A 26,627-nucleotide genomic window follows, 5' to 3' on the forward strand; every position below is an offset into this window, starting at 1 on the left:
AATATATCGAGACCACGTGTTCTTTTCCTGATAGATTTATATCTATAATCCTAATAGATAGGAAAAACGAATAATTTGACAAAACAGATTTTATGGATATGATGAAGAGAAAGAGTACCTATATTCATTTAACAAACTACTCACCTAACGATATGATTTAAGATTTTTCTCACCTAACGTTCAAAGGTGGGCCTCCTTATGGGAGACAAATAAAAACTAAATTTGCATAGAGAATCAACATCATTAACGATGAATCTCCACACCATTCGTCATCATTTTGTGTAATTTGTCTTAAGGAAAGCATTTGTGATTTAAAAAGAGAAAAAAAAACAGATATAGGAAAATAGGTTTATCACGTTGTTTAAACAATATTAATGGCTTAAATATTCACGCTTCGTAACTAATAATACATATATTGTCACCATAATTACAATATTGACGGTCATAATCGAAACTGTTTATTATGGTGATCGAATTTTCGAATTAATCGTTCTTAAGGCGAAGCTTAATGCTAAATCACTATTTTGATTAATCTGTATAACGAATTGGTGTACTTTTTGAATACAAAAAAAATGCTTTAGATAAATTGATGGTTTTACTATCGATTCCCTTGAGTAGAATACAAATGAAAAAAATAAATTACTCAATAAAAAATGTAAAAGTAAACTACAAAAAAAAATGATTTTCAATATAAATGTGTAAAGGAAACAACTTTAAAAAATACATTTTTATAACTAAGATTATCTGTGACAGTTTCACTTGAACTTTTTTGCTTTCTTGTAAAATTATTTACAAAATAAATAAAAACCATTTTTGTGCTTGAAATCGAACGTTTCGGGACTCCGTTTGTCAAGCGATTTTAATGCCTATTACCTACAATATGAGGTATACCAAGAATATACACATTTTTGGCTTGTAGCTTCCTCTTAAGGTTGTCGCACACATATATATCACCCCTGTACCAGATTAGCATCACCTCAGCTCGAGTCGTTCACAGCTATTTGTATGAAACTCCATAATATTATGCTATGCAACGCACACTAATCACTAATCAGTAATCAGCATCGTTACAGCATCGCCTCGTCTCGGACAACTGGTGAAACGATGGGGGACAGTGCCGTTCGCCTCGTCTCGGACAAATGGTGAAACGATGGGTGCCGTGTGTGCGATAACCTTTATTATTTTGATTTCCTCTGACCCTCGCGACAGAATGGCTTAAGTCGGAATAATGAATTAGTCGAAAATAACCATTATTTCAATGCAGTTTCTAGAATATACTATGTAGAGATACAGAATAGAATATACTACAATCCTCAGAGATAAGCGAAATTGATTAATTTGAGAATCCGGGTATTTCGTTTAGATTTTACAGATAATCGATCATTTCGAAATGTATTTTTTTGAGTTACAAGTATCTGATAGTATTATTATTTATTGACTGTACAGTTTAGGATTGTGTAGATGGGAGTGGCGCCCTCTGTTATTTAAAAAACATCAATGGTTCTTTTACTACGAACACTAGCAGATAAAAACCGTTTTTATCTGCTAGTGTTCGTATATCATCACTACAACAGAATATTCAAATGCAGATTGACGGCACCTCCAATATTATATCCCATAGACTAATTTCCCGCCACACAACTGTGAGTGATCTCATTTCGGTGCCAATTTATTCGGTGATTGTTACCGGACGCGAACAATATAATATATTGTGCTCGGGAGGTCATATGAGAATAATTGAACAGCTTTTATTTATTTATACGTTGGGCTGTCACTGCTGCCGGCACAGCGAACAGCAAGCATTCGAAATTTAAACAAATTAATTTGTTTATTTTAAATTATAAAAAAAATACCTTTGTGTTCACAACTATGTTTTTTGTCTGGAGCCAGTGAGGATATGCCATTGGGGTATGTTCCGAGGCTGAAAGTTGTGGGTAGGAGAAGGAGATGGGGAACAGGAATGTGAGGGAGTACCTGGCTATTCAGATGTGGTCACCAAACACGGTTAAACCCATTTCAGGAAACGTTTCAATTCTTAATGGTGGTTTTACACCAGGGGGATACTGAGAATATCTTCCATTCTGGAAGGTGCCCCGAGTATACTGCATATTATTTTTAATTAATAAATTATGAAATAACACAAATTAATAAAAATTTACTTGCGCACTAGTCGAGAGCTTTACCCCTCAACCACGGAGGCCGTTAAATTTAAAAAGGATATAATTTTTTTTCCTTAACATTAAACATTGGTTTTGAACTATGTCGGTCCTTTTTGATTGAATCGTGGTGAATACTAAATTATTTATTTTATTTCAATTTAAACGACGTCACAGAGTAATTTTGCAATTATTGAAGAATAAATTAGAATATTTAGAAAATTCTGCGAAAACTGTTATACTTGAATTTGCAATATTTTTAAAAAATATGGAAAATTTACAACAGTGTAGTTATTTTTATGTTGACGAATAATTTTTCTAAACCATTTTAAAATTAACCATTTTCAATTTTCCGCCAAAAACGGCATGTTTATTTTGATGTTCGGCGTTGACATTTTTATTCACAGTGACAATATCCCATTATTGTGGACACGGCGTTTTCCTGAAGTCTTTCAGAGCTGTGAACCTAGAATGATTAGACAAGACGCTTATGAAACCCCACCTTCCTTTGCTATTGATAGCTCCGGTCAGTCGATATTTCACTCAAAAGGTTCTTTATTATATTGGCCAATTGTTATTTTTATTCATTTTGTCCTACCTTCCATAATGCCAGTAATTTTTTTGTGTCCTTTTATGTCGAAACACCTCAAGTTGCGTTGCGGGACAACTGTTTGCCAACCTATTTTATGTGTTCAAAATTTGGGAGGTCAACACCTCTGCCATAGGTCACCCCAATTGGTTTGCTACGTTTGTTGATTTAGCAGGGGTGCCCGGGTTCATCAGCTGCGTGGCCTGCCCAGAGCGGGAGAGAAAAATGTAGGTACCTTTTCCAGATATGGAATCTTGGAACATTTTTTACAACAAATCTCGGCAAAGTTTCCAAAACTTGATGTACATACTTGAAAGCCTAGTCGATTATAAAATTATACGAGATTACAGTACTTGAATGCTGAGTTCTGGTTTTGATTTGAGAGTTCACCTGAACATTTCGTTTGATTTGAAAGTTCCATCAATTTGTACTTAGGAAAACAAAACATTAATAATATTCAAAGATGCCAATCATTGCCAAAGTGATTTTTTATACAGTCATTTATCAATTTAATAGCTACCCGGAGCTGATGATCATGATCAGACTGCCTCGATGGGAACAAAGCTGCACACTCGTATGTTTAATGTAATAATACAGGTAGTTGTTTGTACCCTTGGAATGTTACCCTGGACTCGACGAATACGATTTTGGTTTCACTGCTTCTCGAAACCGGCTTTGATTTGTATCGGCAATAACAATTAATACATAAATATTATTGGTTCAGCTTCTTGGAGCCGGTTTTCAAATATTCTGTCAATAGCAGATGTGTTGGGGCAGTGGCGTAGTGGGAAATTCGCCGGTAAATTACTCACTCTTTCCCTAAAAGTAATCGAATCAATAATAGTAATGGGAAAATTGTAAAAGAATATTGTTTTTGTAAAAAAATTTACAACAGCTTAAAAAAAATTATAATAATGAAATATTTGATGTCTTTAATCTCTAAATAGTATAAAACGTTTTCGGGCGCTTACATCGCTAACGCTGGCTAAATCTTACGAGACACGTCAAAATAATGTACTACGGAATTGTATATCTTAAAAAGGAATACAGAAAAGTCAATATCCTAAGGGTAACCCCATAAAGCAAAGCCGGGTACACGTCAGCTAGATATTAAATACAGGGTTTTCCAATAAGAGGTGTTATTTTGATATTCAATCGTAAAAGATCAATGGTTTTGTTGCTTGTGTGCCACGTAGCGCCGTCTTGTTGAAAGTAAACGTTGTCCAGATCAATACCATCCAACTCCGGCCATAAAAAATCATTAATTATCTCTCGATAGCGCAATCCATTCACCGTAACTGTTGCTCCAGCCTCATTTTCGAAAAAGTAAGGTCCAATGACTCCGCCGGACCATAAACCGCACCAAACAGTCACACGTTGAGGATAGAGAGGCTTTTCAACAATAACTCTTGGATATTTCTATTTTTGAGACCGATAATTCGTGGTGGAATTCCATTATAATATATTATAATAAAACAAATAAAAAACTTTATTCCACTTAATTTTATTTTGACCGTAACCGGTTTCAGCTCGTCAAAGCCATCTTCAGACTGGTACACAAAATTCTTAGTCTACGGTTTATTTTAAACTACCCCTCTCCCCCCTCCCCCATATGTTGTGTATATAAACCGTAGACTAAGAATTTTGTGTACCAGTCTGAAGATGGCTTTGACGAGCTGAAACCGGTTACGGTCAAAATAAAATTAAGTGGAATAAAGTTTTTTATTTTTTATTTTTATTTGTTTTATTATAATATATAATAACTCTTGGGTTTTCCGAGCCCCAGGTGCAACAATTTTGCTTGTTGACGAAGCCACCGAGGTGGAAATGGGCCTCATCACTCAAGTTGATTTGCATTTGATTCACTGAAATGAATTTTAATAATTTCAATGCGTTGTTGAAGCATGTATCGTTCCATTTTTATTAATGGCGTAGTTTCTACTTGTCAAATGTCAAAAATGACAGCTTCAAAAGTAACATCTACCGAAATAGCGGGCTATTCAAAATAACACCTTTTATTAGAAAACCCTGTAGTACAAAACGCAGTCGCTATCCACGTCTGTCTGTTTGTGCGCAAGTTCTTCTTTTTAAACTACGTAACGGATTTCGATAGGGTTTTCACTCTCGTTTAGAGAATTTCTTCCGGAAAGTTTATATATAAAATACATGCATATTATATTTGTTGAAGTGAATTGACACAAAACTGCTATATAAATGCTATGTTATTATTATCATTATTAAAGAAAGTAGAGAAAAGTCATGCAATGCCCGGTATATTCGCTCTAAATGAGCTTTTTATTGAGTCTTGTTCGGGGGAGATTTTCAAGCGTTATGGCATGTTTATCCAAAAGCGTGACTTTAAACATTTTATCTGAACTCTGTTATGGTTCTTTCGATATAGTATGGTGTTTTGGACTGGCGTTATTCGATAATTTTCAGAATTACAGTTATCCATGACCAACATATTCTATGTAGTCGCAAATGTCTTAAAACGAAAATTAAATTATATTTCATTCATAATGACTGACGAATGTCTGATTCGGCATTGTTTTTTGTTTTTGTTTGTTTTGTTTTTTTGAAAAAATAGTAAAACGATAAATAATGTTCCGCGTGTGAACTTTTAATTTGATTCGAATAATCTGAATATAAGGTCAAGGTTATAACGGCCCTCCACGTACTCAGTTCGATGCTGCGCCCCTGGATATTTGGTATCTAACTCGTTTTTCAAAGCAACTTGAATAGTTGTCCGGTTTGGCGGTTGACAGAATTGACAATGAAAAAAGTAATATCATTTGTTCGGTACCCACAACTTTGACAGGTGACAGATAAAATACTAAAATGTTGCCTTCGTATATTTATTTATTTAATTTATTATGGGGCAGTCAATACATTTGAAACACCGCCAGTAAATTCATGCCATAATTTTTTTTGGTGCTTTAGATTGAACTGTTATAAATTATGCGAATTGGTATTAACATATTTTTGAAAGCTCTTTAGATCTTGTTAGGTTCAATTGCTTACGAAATTATTCAAAACAAACATAAAAACTCCTCCCTTCTGTCTACTAGACTTTTCGTCAGAATCACGTTACATAATTTAGTGGCTTTCAAAATGACGTGAATATTGAAACTGTATGTAAAATTGTTTGAATGTAGAATGCTGACTTCTGAATAGGCTATTCATTAACTTCCGCCTCCCAAAGCGATCAGACATATATCGATCAAATAATAGCATAGTGTATCAGCATGTATTGTTTTTGGAATACGATCGGTACCACTTCGTGCCAACAGCTACATAGAAACATCCATTGATATTATATTAACCTCCCTTTATTCGCAAACCGATGAATATATGAGCGAGCAGGATGATATGGAATTATCGCCCAACATTTCAACGACCATTGTAGGTATTAGCCGAACGAAACTGCAAATCTAAAAATACTTAAACGCTGTTAAAATTAATACATCAATACTCGTCGGTCGGAGATTTGACGGGATAGTTAGGTGGATCGACTTCGATATACATTCTCGAAGGGAATTTTAAACAAAACGATTACCCGAATCCGGAAAAATATACACTAATAGACCAAAAACGAGAAGCTAAAATATTCTATACTTGAAGTGAATTCTGAAACATCGGTGTCCAGTGTCGACAGCTCTCTGTAAAGACGGATACTGCACTCGACCATAGGACACAGTCTCATACTGAAAATTTGCTTGGGAATCAGCAAATGGGGAAAGACTGACAATATTTTACGTTTAGATAACTTGGTGATTTTGAAGGATATATTTGAAAATGAGGTATTTTTTTAACCTCATCTCTCGTGTCCGGGCAGGTTAGATAACTCAGAACTCCAGTTGTCATTATTTTGGTACATGATGCATAATCTACGGAGCGACACTTTTTAATTGGTCAATATTACCATCCTTGAAGTTAATCTAGTGAATCCTACAAAATATTGTACTCACTGAAAGAACTTTCCTGCATGTGGGGTATAATGTAGGGGTACCGCTAATCGCTCGACTGTAACCGCTCCCACTTTTCCATAAACGACGCATTTAACAGAAAGAGAGATTACAATGAAGCTCTCAGCGGCAGGACCATACGGCATAAATTACACTGTGTTCTGTATACGGCATGTGGTGGATGGAGGCTGTAGTTAGAGCCATTCACATTAATTATGGAATTATAATTCCCCAAGCACCCGGACCATTCTATATGTAAATCGGCCCAAACAAGTCCAGGATTAGCGGCGAGTTGTTTAGGGACCCACGGTCGATTAATTGATATTTTAATTATATATTATGCTTTCTGTTTACCAATTTGGTTTTGTATAATTTTATTATTAACTTTGTGTAAATTATGCAAATATGAAAATAGCCTCTTTTGAAACAATTTAAACCAAACCATTATAGTTACCTCGTAAAAATGCCTTTCTACATACATCTTAAACTTTTACACACTTTCAACAGCCATTGTCATTAATTGCTCAGGAGCAAGTATTCATTTCAACAATTGATTTATTAAGCAAATAATTTGCCTAGGTTTACTTCGAATCATTTACTTGACTAATTCCTTAATGTGATCAGTGATTACTCTTATCAATTCGTTTTTCGATTTTCTTGGTAACTTGCACACCTCAACAGTAAAATTCCTGTATTGGACGTGTATTTGATTTTTATGCACGTCAATGTTATGTCTTATCTTATTCACTGCTGAACAGTATAATGCATTGCTATGCAGCTTCTATGCACTGCAATGCACTTGTGTGCATACTGCACTATGTCCAACTAGATGATCTAGGCTAGATCGCTAGATTGTATAGCCGCAGCCCGCAGCCCGCAGCTCGCCAGTGCATAAAGCTATTTTGACGGAGCGTTTTATTAGGCAAATATTCCGGGAATCCTTATGGTCAGAGATCCGGTAACTATTTACCTCTGATTAAATTGCTCGCTACTTGCCCGAACTTCTGAAGCTAACAAAGCGATGTTTGAAGCTTCACGCAATTAATTTTCTCGGAAAGTGTTCAGAATTGTTTGGATAATGTATTTGAATCAAAAGCTTCGTACTGTGTTGCATCACATGCTCTGCACTGATAGCATTTTCGTTGGAGATTCTCATTGACCAGGCGAAAAAACATTTTTTTTTTTTTTGATGAAGTAAACAATACCTTTCAAATAATTATAGGTTTGTGTGAAACTAGTTTTATTAATTGGATGCAACAGTAATTTGGTTTCATGTAACTACCTAAATATCAACTTCATATTCCCCTGTATTTTCGCGCTAACCAGAAACTTGTCGTAGATTCTTACTTTTTGATAGTTTAATGAAACGAGCATTCAAATCCAAATTACGTTTCAAGTTAAAAATTGTTTCGTTGATCTATAAATCCCAGAAAGAAAAGCTGTGGAAACTTCAACCCCAGCTTATAGCAAATAGATTATTCCGTTGTATTTACGACTGTTCAACACATTTTAATAAATGTATTTTGTTTGTTTCAGATATGGTTCTTTACTGACGCTGACAGTTCCACGTATCAAGAAAAAACAAGTATGTTGTTCACACTTTTATATTTATTTAATAATTGTTTAATACCACGGAACATGCCGAGAACAATAAACACACAAACGTGTTCAAATAATAATTCACAATAACACGAGTGTTCAATATTGGACAATGGGTATAAACTTGATTGGAACTTTTTGCTCACAATAATCGTGAATATGCACGAAACGGATATGACGGAATCAAAACAACGCGTGCTGTTGAAATATATTAATTATTCAAATGCAATTGAATATATTGGTATTAAAATATAATCATTTTATTTATTCATCTAAATTGGATATTGAAAATAAACGGCATTTCTCATTGCAGATTTTTTTCCCTTAGTTTGGGTACATTTTGGATTTTTATTGATCAGAATACGTTAGCGGAAAGCTAATGATATAAACGTAATGACTACAATTTATTTGGGCATTCACAGTACATTTTACTATAAGTTATATGGTTCTAAATTCAATTATACATAGTTAATATATCTATTACGTATGTCCTTAAAATGTATTTTTAATTTCGTAGGTATGAGTTAGTGAAAACAAAGAATACTAAATAGGAAGGTGTGTGGAATGTGAAAGAGTTTTTTTTTTTTAAATCTCGCTTGTGTTCGATTTCACCTTTGTATAATCAAGAAAAAATGCAGTTAATCAAATCTTTTACAAGAATATATGCAATTTTATGAAAACTTACTAACCAATATGTTAAAAATAAACATAGATAGTGCATTGTCTGGACTCACCAGAACTTACCAATTTAATAAATCTTCATATTCCGTCTAGATCAACCCCACAATCTGATTTATTTTATCTACCCTCGTGTAGAACAAACATTCGAAAAAATTCCCCAATTCCTCGTATGTGTGCACAATATAATATAAAATTTTACAGCATTGACATTTTTGGTAATAACCTATAGAAATATCGATATGAAGTAATGCGTACGATCGATTATTAATATGAGAGTATGGAATGTATCGGCAGCATCTCCTATCCTCTTCCTATTTTCCTCTTCCTCTACCCTTCCTTTAACACCAAATCAATTTTAAGATACTAAAACTTGATTTCTAATGCACTTTAACATAAGATACTTCTGTGGCTTGACTTCAGTTAACTTGTATATTTATCTCGTATATTATATAAAAGCTGTTTGTTTCTTACAAAATAATTAAATAAATTAATGATATATATATCTTTTAAATATTTCATACATTAATGAATAGTGACATACGTTGTGACTTGTGACATACATCATTCATGCATGGAATGCGATTTAAAAGGACCATAAAACTATTTAAATAACAGTACATTATCCTTTTCAATTGTTAAATTTTTGACTTTTGTATAACTTAGTTAGTTTTAATAAAATAAACAGTTTTATTTGATCTCGAAACTTGAAAATGTAACATATATCACAATTAATAAATGAAACCTTCTAATGAGCAATTAATAGCGGTATTGCAAAGTGCAAGTGTACGTACTTATTATTATATTGTCTGTTAAGAATCGACAGAAATTTAAACAAAATAATACACAGATATTCTTGGAAATTCTCCCAAAACTCTGTGTTTCAGAATTGTTATATTTTAATTCGTACCGCACAATTTAGTTTGGGGTAGGTACCTATGTTATCAATCGTTGAGGGGTAGGAGATGGTGAGGAGAAAGGTTGCGTATATACACTATACGATTTGATTATAAGTCGTATAATAAAAGGGTTCCACGAGAAATCAGAATAGAAACGTGATATAAAGTAATTGCAAAAAAGAACTATCAAAAAAACCTCTCCTAATCTATTTTTTTATCACTTTTCATTACTTTGTACCTCTTTTAGAAAGTGTTCTGATTTGTCCGTTTACCAATAAACGTTTTTTTAAAGCATTGATTGAAACCACATAGAAGATAACAAAAACGGTGTGTAGGTATGTACAGAGTGTTCAAAAAGATTATTAAAAACTAGATCACTTCCTCCTTCTCGTCGGGTGTGTAAATCTTAAACATTACATGTAAATCGAATTGTTAATTGTACGGCTAGATTTTTTCTTATGAATAATGCATGAAGGTTATTCTCGCCGAAAACTGAGTGGGCTTAATCACGCCCATCTCTCGGTCAGCAGCGGCTTGACTCCGAGAACAAATCGAGCAATGCGTACCTAATAATGGTTTGATTTGAACCAGTTCTTCGTGAATTTGAAAGTGGCCGCACTGTTAATTGGTTCATCGTGAATAAATTAATTTGATCCGACGTACGTGTTCCTGCCTTATAGATTTTTAATACACGATAAAGATTTTTAACAACACGGTGGTTGCGGATGGAGCAAGTTGCATATTTAATAGCAAGACAACTTTTTAAATCTATAAATCTCAACCACATTAGTTAGCTTTACACTACTTGGACAGCGCCCAAAAATATATATCCAAGTACCCTACATAGTACATGTAGTGTACATAGTACACTACAGATTAAAAAACTATTTTTTAACTTTTTCAGTTATTTTATAGCTTTATACAAGTGAATCTCAAACTGTACGAGTAGAAAAACAGTTTGAAATTCTTCGAAATGACATTAAATTTTGCCAAATTTCGCTGCACCCCTTCTAAATAGATTGCGTAGCGAAAAATCGAAATTATCTACTACTTACCTATTTCTGGATTTCGTGGATAAAATCATACCTCTGTGGCCGAACCCAATCTGTACAAGCGGGCGTTAAAAACTCTCCCTACGTGACCCTGACTTCTGGAGTCCCCCAGGGTTCAGTCTTGGGGCCCCTACTTTTCATTCTGTTCATCAACGATGTTGCCAAAATTATAGATTCATTCGGACTTCTTTCCCATTGCTATGCTGACGATCAGCAAATCTATTTCTACTGTGCACCGAATGAGAAAGACAAATTAAAAGATATTACTGTTCAATGCATTGGTGCCATAACAGAGTGGATGTCTTCGAACAAACTTAGACTAAATCCATCCAAAACAGAATTTCTCTGGACAGCAACAAAAAAGCGCCAGTCAATGTTAGACAAAACTCCTCTCATTACTTCTGGCTGCAACATCATCCCTAAAAATGGCATTAAACTCCTAGGTGTTCATCTAGATGAAGATCTCTCACTCAAATCCCAAATTAACAAAACAGTAAGCGCAGGTTTCTTTCACCTGCGTCAAATCAAATCTATAAAAATAAATATTCCGGCTAGCGCCACAAAGATGTTAGTAAACTCCTATGTTGTATCACGACTCGACTATTGCAATGGCATATACGCAAGTCTCCCTAAAATATACACTGACAGACTTCAGTCAGTTTTCAATGCTGCAGCAAGGCTGATAACTGGTGTTCCCAAATATTCCCACATCTCACAACATTTGCGGAACCTTCATTGGCTTAAGTGCCCTGAGAGAATCCAATTCAAACTCTGCTGGATGGTTTTTAAAGCCGTACATAATATGGCGCCACCCTACTTGTCGGAACTCTGCATTCCAAACGATGTTAATGTTAGGCAAGCAACGCTTCGATCAGCATCTTCAACAGCCATAGGTAGACTTTCAGTACCTATGCGCAATCACAATACCAATTTTGGAGTAGCAGGCCCAACAGCTTGGAACAAACTCCCTTCATATTTGCGAAAGATCGACAGCTCATCTGAGTTCAGAGCAAAACTAAAGACTCACCTTTTCAACTTGTCGTATCCAGAATGATGACCTTTTTTTATTGTTTTATTCATCAGTAGTATTTCATTGCTCAGTCCAGGGGATTTTCTATTTGACTTTTTTTTCACCGCTATTAACCGTTTATTACGCGTAAATAATTTAAAAAAAAAATTTATAACTGACACCACGCGCAGAAATCATAACAATCGGTATTTGTAAATATAAATTAAATATGTATGTTAGTCGTAAATCTCTTGTTTAAGCCGTAGTTGTAAGTCGTTTTGTAGCGGTATTGTGTAAAAATGCCCACTTGGTCATAAAAATATGTATAGCTTAAGTCATTAGTTAAAAGTCTTAGTTGTAAATCACTCGACATTAGTCTTAGTTATAAGTCTCTCTCTATCTATGAAACTTAGTTATAAACCAAAAGTAACTAAGCCTAAGTGATTAATGCATAAATTAAGTTGTTAAGCGCCCTTGAGGTGATTTTCTCACGAAAACGGCGCTATATAAATAATCCAATCATTATTATTATTATTATTCTACAGGTACTATATAGCAGACAATTAGTTTGCTCTGAAGCAGAAAAAAAACCTTAAAATCCAGAGAGATCTGTAATTTCGTCCTCGCAATGTTCAATTCAAAAAGTTATTTTATTTACTTAACATTTATTTAACATTATGTGTAAGGCAAGAATGGTAACAACGGTTGTTATCAGTTGAAATGTATGAGTATGGAAATTTTGCTAACCCTCTCAATACCAGAGTTCCTCCTGAGGAACATGAACAAAAAAAATAAAATTTCCCGTATTTTGTGTACCGTTTGTGAAGGATATTCCTCATTGTTCCAACCTTTATTCCAGCAAAAAATACTGTATATATAATGACAGATCCAGTTTCGGGTCTTTTGCTCAACTGGGATCCTGGGATCCGAACTGTGATGGAATTTTTTTTAAAAGTTTTCTTTATATTAATGTATGTTAACCATAGACATATGAATATAAGTAGACCTGCCCTAAGTGATTAAAAGCGTATTATCCCCACTCCCCATACCGGTTCCATTGGAACCGGCTGGGCTGGCGTATGGCCTCAAGTGAAATTTGAAAACGTGACGTCATCATTCTTGTGCGAACTATGGTCGAGGCATCATCGGTTCATTTTACGAAATAACACGGCAAAATGTTGACTTGTACTATGAAAACTTGTAAAAATAGATGTGAAAAAGAGAATAAACCCAATTGTCGTATTACATTCCATATATAAGCATTATTTTACTTTATTTTAAGCATATTCACATCGTATAATATAGATCAGTTTTAGAAACATATTATACTATCATATCGAGAAACGTCTGGACGCGAAACACAAAGCTGGTTGGTTGCTGGGAAGTAAATTATGAACATTTATAAAAGTATCTTAACTAAATACTTTAACGAAATATTCGACTCTGAAAATACAACCGAATTTTTTTGCCGAATTTGGACTTCGCAAATTAGTTCATAACGTGGCGAGTAATTTGCGCTCCCATGTAAAAATGTCTATTCATTCCAAAGCAGATTTTACTTTTAAGAAGTAAATGGTGATATTATAATGCGAGATGCCTATTTACTGTCAGATTGATTTATTGACGAATCACAGTCAGCCTTACGCCCTTCGTTCTTCAACAGTTGATTTTACCCCTCGCCATTATCTTCTCGTCTATTAATTCCTATGTCTGTGATGTTAACCCCTTGAGATCTAAAAAATAATTAAAATCAAATTAGAAAAAAAATTGTATTCCAAAAATTTTCAAATAATTGTTCAAGGTGTTATGAAGCTTAAAATATGGTCTATATATGGAAATAAAAGTGCGGTGCTGAAGGGGTTAAATAATGTAAATATAATGTTATATGTAGAAGGTACAACATTTTAATTCTTTGGAATATCTACCATTATTTTATATTTGAGGCTTATATTTTCTAATGAAGGCCGAAGTATTTAACATGAGCAGATCCGGAAATAATACACGGCTGATTAAGCGCAATGGTTGAGAGGGAAAGGGATGCTTATTTGGCCTGGGCATGTAGAGCGGATGAAAAAAGAAAGGAATGTAAGGATACTATAATACGAGAAAGACATGGCACAATCAAGCAGCACAGTGAATCAAACAGATAGGTAGGTACTTGAGTCAAGTCGAGGGCCAGAATAACAGAATAGTATGTATACGGATAAAAATTATCCTGTTAAAAAAGTGACGGCACGCCAACATCCTAATAAAATATTAGTCATTCAGAATATATCGTGAACACGTGTTCTTTTCCTAATAGATATCACGACGGAATGCGACAATATCGATATCAGTATTTGTATGAACACGTCCTCATAAAACATTAGGTTTTGACTGATGCTTTGTTCGAAACTCTTCTAATTCATTCGTTATAGGCCTGCAGTCCCATTTTTAACAGTAAAACGAAAATAATTTTACCAGGTTTTGAATAAATTAACAGTATTTCATATCAGTAAGTTTTCTCCGTGTATGAGAATGAAGCAAGGAGTGTGTATACAAGAGTTTGTATACAAGAGTGTGTACACTTGTGTAGCGGTCTATCCTATTTGCCTACCACTGCTGTGAAACGGCGTGGTTGTTAATTAGTTAGTGAAGTAGGTATAATATTATCGTACTCATAAACCCACTCGTTCCTACTAATGTACCTCCGTCCTACATCTTGATTTTAGTCGAAAACCATATTATTATTTAACGATTTCCAATTAAAAATCTCCATTTCTAATGCCATTGAATTCTCAATATGGATACCTCGTATGGAGTGATAATAATGCACTTTAATAACCTTAACAATTTCATAAGTAATAGCCATGCCTCACTTACGTAAGATTCCCACTAGTCTCGTACGTGTTACTGGTTAACTATTATTCATCACACGTTGCGTTGTAAACATATAAAAAAACCTGTCCAATTACTTTGATGATTTGATTTAAATTTACATTAATTATATATTAAAGGTATCACGGCGTGTGTATTTATAAAGAAAACAGTTTTTTCATCGTTTGGATTCATTAATTACTCCAAGTAATAAAAAATGGTTACATTAATATATTTAATGGCGTAGGTACGCGTACCTGCTTAATTTATTAAAATTACATCTTTTTTGTGACTAGTCATTGAATTTGCTCTACTTTGCATATCCAGATTATCGGCGTTTTCTTTACGTGAACTATTTTTCTCTTGTTGAGCTGATACTAATTTCAGATATTTTTTTCATATTTTTAATATTAAATAATACGTTTAGTTTTATGTTGTCTTTTTAAGGCGATACAACATCGTGTAATATTTTAAATTGAGCCGCTATCAATAACACACCTTACGTAGATGGCGATAAGGTTTAAATTCCCGCTTGACACCATCCGCCTGTTTTGATTTATGCAAGAAAAAAACATGGCCAAAAAGTGCCTTTTATTTTATTTTGTGGATGTTCAGGCATAAATATTTAATTTTCGATCATTTTATAAATATCTTAATTTGCCACATTATACAATAAAATCATAACCGAAAATGGGTTTGTAAGTAGGAGATTTTGAACTTTAAAGCAGTTTTCATAGGCCTTATACATTATTTTTTCTAGACTTATAAAAAGACTTATCTAAAAAATACTCGATTGTTTCAAAGGCCAAGATGTATTCTACTCGCAGTATTTAATTAAAGCATCTGAAACATTTCTAGGCGACCAAATTTTCAAACCAAAAACACATGATTTTGCATTACTACGTATGGCATCAATTACATCTAATTGAATTTGTTTTCTTGATTGAATGAATTATTGAAATTGAAGTGGAAATTAACCCACTTCTCGACTTCAGATCGAGCTGCTCGGCAGATATACTCACTGTCGATGACAATGCGTTCTATCAACGTTTTGCACTCATTCACACACACACACACGCATTTCTCTGAAACTGGATGAAATTATATTTACGAAATTTACAGCAGTAAATATGTGAAATAAATGTCGGTGATATCGAATTTGGATTTGGCTTAGGTGTTAGCGGTGTTGACTTCAGTCCCAAGGGAGGAAGGATCAATCCTCAGTCAAAAAGTTTATTTTTTCAAATTTTAAAAGTACGAGTTGAATTTTTATACTTAAATTTGTATTTATATGACTCCCTCAGACAGTCTCGCGGAGAGAGTGGAGCAAGCATAAGACGTCTGCTAATCGACGTACACTACGTAAAATAGACTCCTACTTAATCTGCAGATCCGATATTCCATAAATGCTAAAAATGTTTTTGCTTTCCTAATTTTATCAAAAACTATATTGAACAGAAAAATAGTTCTCGTGTATTCATTAATGATAAGCCTTCAAATGAAAGCTCTTGAAAGATATCTCTTGAAGAAAATGCCGGTTTTATTGCCAAAAATGGCTAAGAAAGTGTTTAAACAAAAAACAACAAGTTAAACATAAAACAATTATTGCACCACGCTTAGACTACTGTTCTATTATTCTCTATCTTAGTATTGCAGGTAGGTTAAATCATCTTCAAATAATTCAGAATAGAGCAATGAGACAAATTTTGAAGCATAATAAATATAAATTAATAGCAAAAAATTATATTTAATTAATTATTTATTTTATTTATAATTTAAATTATTTTCCCATTTGATCTCTGGTGAGTTGACGTTAGGGAATGCAATCCCGCAAGAAAATGTCAATCCAGGTATTTGCGGGACTGAACAATCTTAGTCCCGCTGGATCCAGGTATTTGCGGGATCCAGCAGAATGGACTTAGATATCTAATCAATCGTATAATAAAGACCTAATACCTCGATCTACCAACCTTGTTTTTATACTTTCAAATTTATACGTATAATAAAACAAGTTCTTTGGGACATTTTAAATGATTTATTAATAGGTATACCTTTAGTTAGACATAGGTAAAATTTAAGTCATTAATTGGCAAAAAATAAGATAAGACATAAATTTACATAACATACCCGCTTCGGAACAGACTTCTAGTCTAGTGAGGTGGGCAAAAGAAGTCTATGTACACAAATGAAAATAAAATAAACGCCCGGATTGCCGGCACTGAAACTGAAACTTCAATTTGAATAATAACGTTCACACGATAAACAATATTCTTGTACAATGAGCATCATAAGTTTAATTAAACATTATTTTGGAAATAGCTTCGTAAAAAAAGTTAAAGTATTAATTGTGTCATCTGATAAACGGCTTCTGATATTGGACACAAGGAAGCCAGCGGCTGAAAAAGCTCGTTCAGCTTCCACGCTGGTTGGCACAATAGTCATTAGCGCATTGTAAGTGAATTGAAGGTATGTGCCTTTTAATCCACCGGACTCGAAGTAATTCATTTCCTTCTTTATGAAAACCTCAAGGTTGCTCATATTGCCAGATCTAGGTTGTTGATGGGCTGTTGATCTCGAACTCTTCATACTAATCAAAGTAAGTTCGAGTTCGTCTTGAAGTGACATTGGTGCTTATGCTGCTGCTGAGTTTGTCTCCAGATTAGCGAGAGAAGTGTCAGAGTAACACGTATGAGCTGCGCTTCTCTGTAATCCCGCCAGTCCAGCGGGATCCCGCAAAATTTTCGACCGAGATTAGTCCCGCAAAATGTCTGCGGGATCTCGGTATTTCGGGATCCCGGTATACCGGGATTGCATTCCCTAGTTGACGTGTTGTTCTTGTATTGTTTTGTATTTATTTTGCTTATATAATGCACTTGCATAGTGTTGATTGACTAGATGATCATTTGTGGAAAAGTGAGTGGAAGGGTTTAGTTTTTCCTATGGGGAAGATTTAACCCGGACAATAAAATCGGAAGTTTAAAATAATGATTGTTAAACAAAGTTTTTTTTTAAGTATTTTACCACCAACCAACTTAATTTAGAGATAAACTACATTACAATAAAGAATTCCACACACGCCATACAAGACAGAAATAAAAAAAAATACTAAAAATATTGAATACATCTAAAACGTTTGTTTTAAAACAGAATTGTCTACTGTATAAAGGCATTTAAATGTAAAGCTAAGTTCAAAGTAAAAATAAAAAATGTACTTATATTAAGCACATTTAAAGAAAAGTGTACCACATTTATATCAGACCACATGAAGTGGATCTATTTTAAGTTTGGTAAATACAAAAAATATAAAGAGCTTTAGAAACAATACATTCCTTTTTTCTACGATAAGTGAACAATAATTGATGCTGTGGACGTAGACGAGACCACCACATTACAAGATGTACTTTCAAATATACATCCGCATTGTTTAAAAAATAATTTAAATACTACATACCAGCGAGAGTGATTTAAAAGGGTTCACTGCCTGCTACCGTTCTGACTAATATTCATGTCCCAGCGACAGCTAATTGAAGATTTTAAATTCCTCTCTGGGCTGTAATTTCATTAAAATTTCCTTATCTCCGCGAGGAAGAGTCCGGAGCCTGTTATTAGGGTCCAGCCGGGAGTTGAGGAGATGCTCAGTTCTGCCCGGCTACCGTGGCCCCTTGAATAAATTAAATTACTTCGCCTCGGGCCCTCGTTTAGTCGGGCGCTTCGGAGGGCTGCTGCCTTTTTGGTAAGAAGGAACCTCCGGAAGGAATCACACGACGAACACTGAATATAACAAGTCAACGATGTTTTGCGAAAGATCGGCGAAAATATCATTGGATCAATATGATGTCAAGCCAGCAGGGTTCTTATAGGAATAGTATGATGATTTCAAAAAAGGTTTCTAAATTATTTATTGGCAAAGTCCTACTCTACTATTTGGAATTTAATCTGTCTGTTAGTTTGTTTGATAGATTCCTTTTAAAACGGTGGCCGTGTTGGAAACTACCCTTTTATTCCGTCAAAGTACGCTTGATTGCGGCGCCTTCTACGAGCTGTCAAATCGGAATAATCAATATTATGGTACTTACCCCAGATCATTTTTATTATGTTTAAGGTACTTACCTACCGACCTGAAGAATGTTTGAAAAAATAATTGTCATTGAGATGGTGAAATTTTTTCGGACAAATTGTATGAAATTTAAAAAATGTTGCTTAAATATTTATGATTTATTATTACGTAGATAAAAATTAAGACACGTACTTAATAATCTTATGATTTCAGAGGAAATTTTGGTCTTGATTTATTAAATAAGAGAAAATTAAAAACACTTTTTTGGACATGAGGTTTACTGTTTACAGAACAAATAGTTTATTTTTTTACTTAACTTGTAGGGTCAGTTTTGATTGTTGGAATTGAACATAATAGTGAATAAAATGTTAAAAGTAGGTAGGCACTTGCATGTAAAAACTAACGTGGTAATAAATAATGAACATCCTAACCAAATTTATTTTTATTTTTCGGAATGACTTTATTGAGTAAAACCTCAAATTGTAATATTTAAATATTGAAGAGAATACAATATTGACCGTTTCCTTTTCTGATTTTTCTGTTTCAGATTTTCGTTTAGAAATCACTAATATTGTCTTCAATATTTAAATTTATTTTTAATTAATTAATCAATGTTTTGAGGTCTGAAGTATGCCTTTGTTTGCATTAATTATAATTAACTTTACCTGGCTTTGCGGGGTTAACAATAGAGTCAATGCAATGGTGTAGCGACAAACTCACTCCTAGGGCACTCTTGGTAACTTTTACCCAGAGAAATTTACCTAATAACTATATATTGTGTTAACAGGACAATGTTAATTGAAATTAATACCATAAAAAAAGCATCATAGAGGAGTTTTTTAGATTTAAAAAAGGCATATTTTATTGAATGTGGTCCATCTGATCGTAACGCCACTGAGTCGAGTGCATTGTTATGAAATTCTGACGAAAAATTATGTGAAATTGCAGCTTTGTAAAAGGCCGTACATAAGTGGGCCTTTGTGTCAGGTAAAATATGTGCTATGATGAAAACAACACGGTAAAGAGTGGGTAGTTTTTGCAACCTATTTTGTACGTAATAATTTTAATTAAAATTGTTTTGTTTATTGATAGTGATATTTCACCCGCTTTTCACCACTTTTCATGTTTTCATTCAGAATTTTCTACAACAAAATATTATGTTTGCTTGCTTACAAGCTATCTAACCCCGATATTTAATATATTTGGATCCCACTCAGTTTCGAGTAAACCAACTAATTTATTTCTAGAAGGTACTAGCCGAAGTACCCGGCGATTACGTTTCACAGAAATCAGGAGACATTAATTTTTTTTATTTTATTTTATAGTTTTTTAAACATTAAAACTTTCAACTACTTATGGTAGTCAAACGTCAGATGTGCAAAATTTCATCAAGCGGTATCAAAATTCTGCTTTAAAGACTGGGAAAAGGGGTGGTTTTTCGACATGTCGTGTAAAACTGTGAATTTGTTTAAAATTATTTTATTTTATAGATTCAAATTTAATACGATAAAATAAAGAACAATAGAAGGCATAAACACTAACAAATTATTATAGGCAATAATTATTACCCGAAACACAAATATAAATTGAAATGCCGCCGGAGGCGTTTATTTTTTCTCGGAAGATTTTTCAATTTATATGTGTTTCAAGCTAATAATTTTTCTTCTATTAATTTGTTATCCTTTGTGCTTTATATAACAACATTGTCTTGTATATGTTTACCTTTATAAAACAATACTAACAATTATGGAGATCTGGGAGTTTTCCAAGATTCTAAAATACTATATTTCATAAGGAACGTATTGAAAAATTTTTAGTAAATGCCTATTTTACGCATTGCAAAGCCCTTCACTTTACGGCATATACTTATTTTTCTATTGTATATGTTGTATTTATGATCACAACTTGATTTTTACTCAGTCACTTAGAATTATATTCATCCTATTGAAAACATTAAAAAAATTTAACAAACATCTGTCGTATCGGTTTAGTAATCATTCCATTGCTCTATGTAGATGTAGTAAAACTTTTCATGCTATTTTTAAGCAAAAATGTGAACTGTTTTGTTAATAATCTTTTCTGTTAAAAAGGATTGCATTTAGTTGTTCCGAACGCCACACCAGATTTATTTAGTTATACAAGTTATGAAAATCTAAATATGTGCATAATTCATTTGAGACGTATCTGCCAAACATACAACACCCTAAGAGATGTAGATATTTTCAATTGTACCTTGAAAGTTATAAATTTAAACTGACCGGATTTATCATAGTGATCATATTAGTATTCGAAAATTATACTAATTTTTACTGTTCTTACATCTCTTGTTTATTTTTTTTTGCAATGTTGTACGCGTATAAACCGCTTAATTAATTGATCTTAATTGGTTTATCTTACGTTTATTTCATAATGTAATTATCATATTATATAACGAAACGCAAAAGGATACTAATTTACCAACTCCGTATCGGTATGTTTATGTATTATTGATTTAAAAGAAATATCTACTTTTATGAGTTTATTTATTTCACTGTTATACGTGGTGGAATTATATAGTATTAAAATAGAAAATAAAACATTTTTTAACTTATTTCCACTTGTTTATTTTACCAGTACGAAACCGGTACTGGTAAAATAAACAAGTGGAAATAAGTTAAAAAATGTTTTATTTTCTATTTTAATAAATATCTACTTCATTTTCGATTATATCGATACTATCTCGTTGTGTGTAACCAATTTTTTACACCACACCGTTTATATACGATATTGTTGGTTGATTGAAATTTAGTCAATGAACAAAGCCAAAAGAAAAAAAAATAACAGAGATAAGGAGGAAGACTGTATTTATATTGGTGCAAAGGAAGCCTATTTAAATTCTTAGATTAATATAACATAAAATAACTTTCTCCTTCCTTCGCATCTTCCATTCTTTGATCTAACTTGATAAAGTACAATATATACAACATAGGCCTCATTTCCTTATCAGTATCAGGTACTGTACCTTCTCGACATTCCTATCTCGCTTAAGGGCCATTTGTTTCTGTAACCCTTTGCGTGTTAATGTTTCGATTAAGCCCTGAGATCGTTTGTTATTCCTGTCTCGGAATTATAATATATTGTTGGGTGGATGCCACCCACGTGCAAATCTGTAGGGGACAAAGGGTTAACTGATAAATTGCCTGGGGAGATTTCAAATCTGGCCACCGAGAAAAAAGGGCAATACGAAAAGTAAGCTGCTTATCCCTAGTGTATTTATTTAAATTAATCCTTTTATAAAATGCTTTTATTTTTTTTTATTTCTCGTCTAATCCCTATTGTAATATTTTGGGTATGTAGGTAGATTTATACAGCACCATTTTTGTGAAAAATCATTACTTGGTTTTTTATGATGACTGAATGGCAGAAAAACTTGAACCTTATAAAGCAAAAGTGAAAATGCCCGTTATTCTCACAAAAAATTAGGCCTTTTTTGTATTTAAATATTTTGTACTGCAATTCTGGCACTGAACGCACTAATAACGTGGAATTAAAATTTATTTAAAAATTTTAAATAAGTACATCTATTTGAATTTAATTTTTATTTTCGATAATGAATGAATGAATGCAAATCCTGGAAGCGAAAATTAACCCACGTATTCCCGACATCCGATCTAGCTGAAACTCGTGTGATAGACTCGTTGTCGATGACAATGCATTCTTTCTTTTGAATCAGTGATAATATGGCATCCCAAATTAGGGTATGTTGTGAAGCTGAAGGTAGTGGGTAGGGGTAGTATATGGGGAAGAGGAAGGTGGGGAAATACCTGACTACTCGGATCTGGTCACCAAACACGGCTAAGGCCATTTCATGCTGAATTTCTAAATGGTGGTCTTACGCCACCAAATAAAATTTATTTGGGCACGCCGGGATTAAACCAAAACCTTTTTTTATTTATTGTTATTAAGTTTAATTTGTAGAACTCCATTTTATTTTTTTATTTTGTATATATTTAATAATATTGTTATTGGGTTTATAAAAACAGTTTATTTTTAAACAAGTTCTGCTGTGTAATTATTATTACGCGTGACAGCTGTTTCGCCCTCTGAAGGCATTATCAAACTGTGGGTAGCCCACTTACAGACGATACATTTATATTATTTCTAGGTAGGTATTTTAATTTCAATTACTGATTTCTGAGTAAAATGTTAGAAATTATTAATGGTTATTACCCCAGTAAAGTTTCCCCAATTAGTGTAATGTTTAAATTTGACTGAATGGCTTTATGTTAGTTATTCCCAAACTTTGACTCATAGGGTTATTTTAATAGCATAATTAAGAACATAATAAACCCAATAGCAATATTATTGAATATGTAAAAAAAAAAAAAACCAAAACCTCCTAGATCACAAGGCCGGGACACTCATTCAAATCAGCCTTCTAACTCGTATGGGATTTAACTTTTTTTTTCAATTTATTTTTGTTTATCAAAACAAGTTATTTAACAAAAATTATGAAAATACATTTTTTTTGAGGTTGTCATTAAGTTAGGAGGCTGATTTGATTCATTGTCCCGGCCTTATTATCTAGGAGGTTTTGATTGAATCTGTGAACTCCGGATCGCTAGTCGAGAGCCTTTCATGTCTAATAAACTTTTGTCATTAAATAACTAACCATCACGCCGTTTCTCTGCAGGGGTAGGCAGAGAGGACGGACCGCCAAACAACTCGGTCTTGTCACACATTTATACATCGTCTCATACATATTCTTCTATTATTTCTTAACTTTTGTAGCTAGTAAAAATAAAAAATGCGTTATTTTGGTGTCAATCACGTACATACGCATTTCTCTGAAATCGGACGACAGCAGTTAATATACGAAATAAATGTCGATCCTACCCGCTCGGCATCTGGCAAGGCCGAGAGCATTTTAAAATGGACGTATTTATAGTTAAAAAAAACTATTGATTTGTAACCGAATAAATTGATTTGAAAATGATTTTCAATTAAGCCTTTTGTTTTCGTTTAGTTTCGGAGTACCTAAATAGTAAATAGGTTTATTTGTATGAAAAAGAAGGGAATCTATCAATTCGGACTGCTAATTAGTGAACCTAATCGATTGTACGGCCTAATGGTGAATGATGGAGGCGTAATCAACGTCAAATAGCAAAGAATAATTCTTGCAAATCCAATGTCAATTAGCTCCGAAAGGTACCCACCTATTCGATTAATTAACATTTTTATTCTCCTTTATCCCTGATGTATGGCAGGGCGGCATAGAGAAACGACGAGATGGTTAATTATTTAGTTCTCCTTTTATTGATGTTGTAATTAGGTACCTACCCTGATGTACGGAAGTGAGGCATGGAACTGGAAGAGAATGGATGAAAGTAGACTGAATGCTGTAGAAATGAGATCCCTGAGGCGTATATGTGGTAAAACCATGTATGATCGTGTGAGAAATGTGGAGATCCGCAAAGAGTGCAATGTAAGCGTAACGAGTAAAATCAAGAAAGGTAGGCTTAGATGGTTTGAAGAAAGGAGTGTAAGGAGAATATACGATGCAAATGTGAATGGTAGCAGAAGTCGGGGACGCCCGAGAAGACATGGCACGACCAAGTGAATCAGATACTTGAGTCGTGCCATGTCAAGAGTCAGAATAATAGAAGACTATGTATGAGACGATGTATGAATGTGAATGAGGCAAGGAGTGTGTGCCAAAACCGAGTTGTTTGGAGGTCCATCCTCTCTGCCTACCCCTGCGGGGAAACGGCCTGACGGTTAGTTAGTTAGTAATTAGATACTAATTTTTATCTAAAAATCTTAACGCCTGAATCACCAACAGTACAACGGTGAGTTCTGGTGTAGTGAAATTTGCATTGCGTTTTCTGTCTGAACTGACAGGTTTGCATCTTATTTTATCTTGCAACGTCGTTTAGTTTTTGATTTGTGATGATTTAAGACATTCTTTTTATTCAAAACAATAATTTTTTTTTCAATCAATATAATTTGTGTTAAAATCTACCTAATATTATTGTTTGAATTTTTAATTTGGGAAATCATTTCAAGTATCTGCGCCAATTTTATTTAGGGGATAGAGTGTAGGATTTTAGGAATAGTTCGAAATTGAAAGCAAACTTCCCGTGTTAAAAGTTTGAACGAAAAAGTGTACGGACTGACAGATTTTAACTTCCCAAGCGTCAGCCAACACGAAACTGGATTAGAAACATCTGCTCCCAGACTAACGACTTCGTGTCATAAACATAACATAAAATATTTACGCTACTCCTATTTATAATACGTATTAGCGATTTAACCTTTGTCCGGCAGCACAACTTAACAAACTTTTAAAAAGCTAACATTTAACATTTGTATGAAATATATCAAAGACTCATATCATAGAATTTGAATAATTAATCATATTTCAAAGTAAATTTTCAAATTATGTGGAACGTTCTATTCAAGTTCTGTTATCATTCCATTATGGATCAGTTGTTTCAGAGAACCAAAATAATAACAGAACTTGAAAATTAACTTTGAAATTTGACGAAATGTTCGAATTCAGTGAAACAAATGGCCCTAAGTGCATACCTACGAAAACAAACTTTTTTATGTTGTAAAAAAATATATCCTTTAAATACCCTTTTATAATAAAATAATATTACCATGTATTTTTTGTATCAGTTACATACAATTTTATACGGGTGCTATTGTATCTTCACATTAGTACACAAACCGATTATATCGATATTATCTCGTTGTGTGTAACCAAAATTGTAATTGAAATATAGTCAACGAATGAATGCCAAAAGATTTTTGTCCTGAAATTTGGCCTATGTAATCTTACACAAACATGTAGAGATGTCACAAAATACAAAATAAAATAAGTTCTCTACGACTTGTACAAAAAATTACAATTTAAAAAAATGCGAAAGTTAAAATACTCCATAAATATGCCGCTAGAAAAGGGTTTATACACAGACAAACTGACTGACATTATCGCATACCAATAACGTGGAGTTCTCACATGAATGCTACCAATGTCAATGCCCTTCCGTATAATGTAGTTAGTTTTTATGGTTAGTGTAAGAGACATTTTTTACTCCGGAATCTCACATGATAATTATTAATTGTTGTATTTGTTTTTACAGACGGCCATATGATAAACACCAATTGCTCGTCGTCGCACAACCGCAAGGCCCTCTGCTGTAAGATGGCCGTGGAGTTTGATGTGTTCCTCGAAAGTGATAAGAAGTAAGTTTATTTAATTTCTTTACTGTTTTACTACTTCGGTTTTTCACGAATTTAGAAAATTTGAAGAAAACAAATTCGTTCGGTTTTTCAAATCTCCATAAATGACGTTTCCCAGCGCCCTTGAGGTGTTTTTGCACAAAAACGGCGCTATAAAAGTCATCCAGGTATTATTATTATTATTTCCACAGTTGTAATGATCTAGAAATTTCAGTCGAAATAAAAGGTGTAGTAATTTCACAAACCCATAGATCATTGTTTGAGAGTTTTGTTGCGTCGGTTGGAGTTTAAAAAAAAAATTAGTATATCTATTTGGATTTTGATTTTGTTTTGATGAATGAATTAAGTGTAAATTAAACCAATTCCCGACATCCGATCGATCTTAAACTCTGCAGATAGACTCGTTGTTGATGAGAATGCCTTCTAATATTGTTGGCAATCACGCATACACGCATACACGCACGGAAACATATGTATATCTCTAAAATTTTATAACGTAACAGCAGTTAATATATGAAATAAATGTCGGTCCTATCCAAT

The 26,627-nt window shown here is 33.5% G+C and overlaps 1 protein-coding gene across 1 annotated transcript in view; it reads left to right on the forward strand.

Moving 5' to 3' along the window:
- fng (Fringe glycosyltransferase) overlaps positions 1 to 26,627 on the forward strand; it is a 266,175-nt gene that overhangs the window by 57,158 nt on the left and 182,390 nt on the right. The window contains exons 2-3 of the mRNA XM_089634917.1: positions 8,247 to 8,295; positions 25,988 to 26,090. Of these exons, the coding sequence (XP_089491043.1) occupies positions 8,247 to 8,295; positions 25,988 to 26,090 (152 nt within the window). The remainder of the gene's footprint in view (positions 1 to 8,246; positions 8,296 to 25,987; positions 26,091 to 26,627) is intronic.

This window comes from Hesperophylax consimilis, chromosome 8 (genome assembly GCF_061612785.1).
Source record: "Hesperophylax consimilis isolate HC1 chromosome 8, BYU_Hcon_1.0, whole genome shotgun sequence".
Lineage (NCBI taxonomy): Eukaryota > Metazoa > Arthropoda > Insecta > Trichoptera > Limnephilidae > Hesperophylax > Hesperophylax consimilis.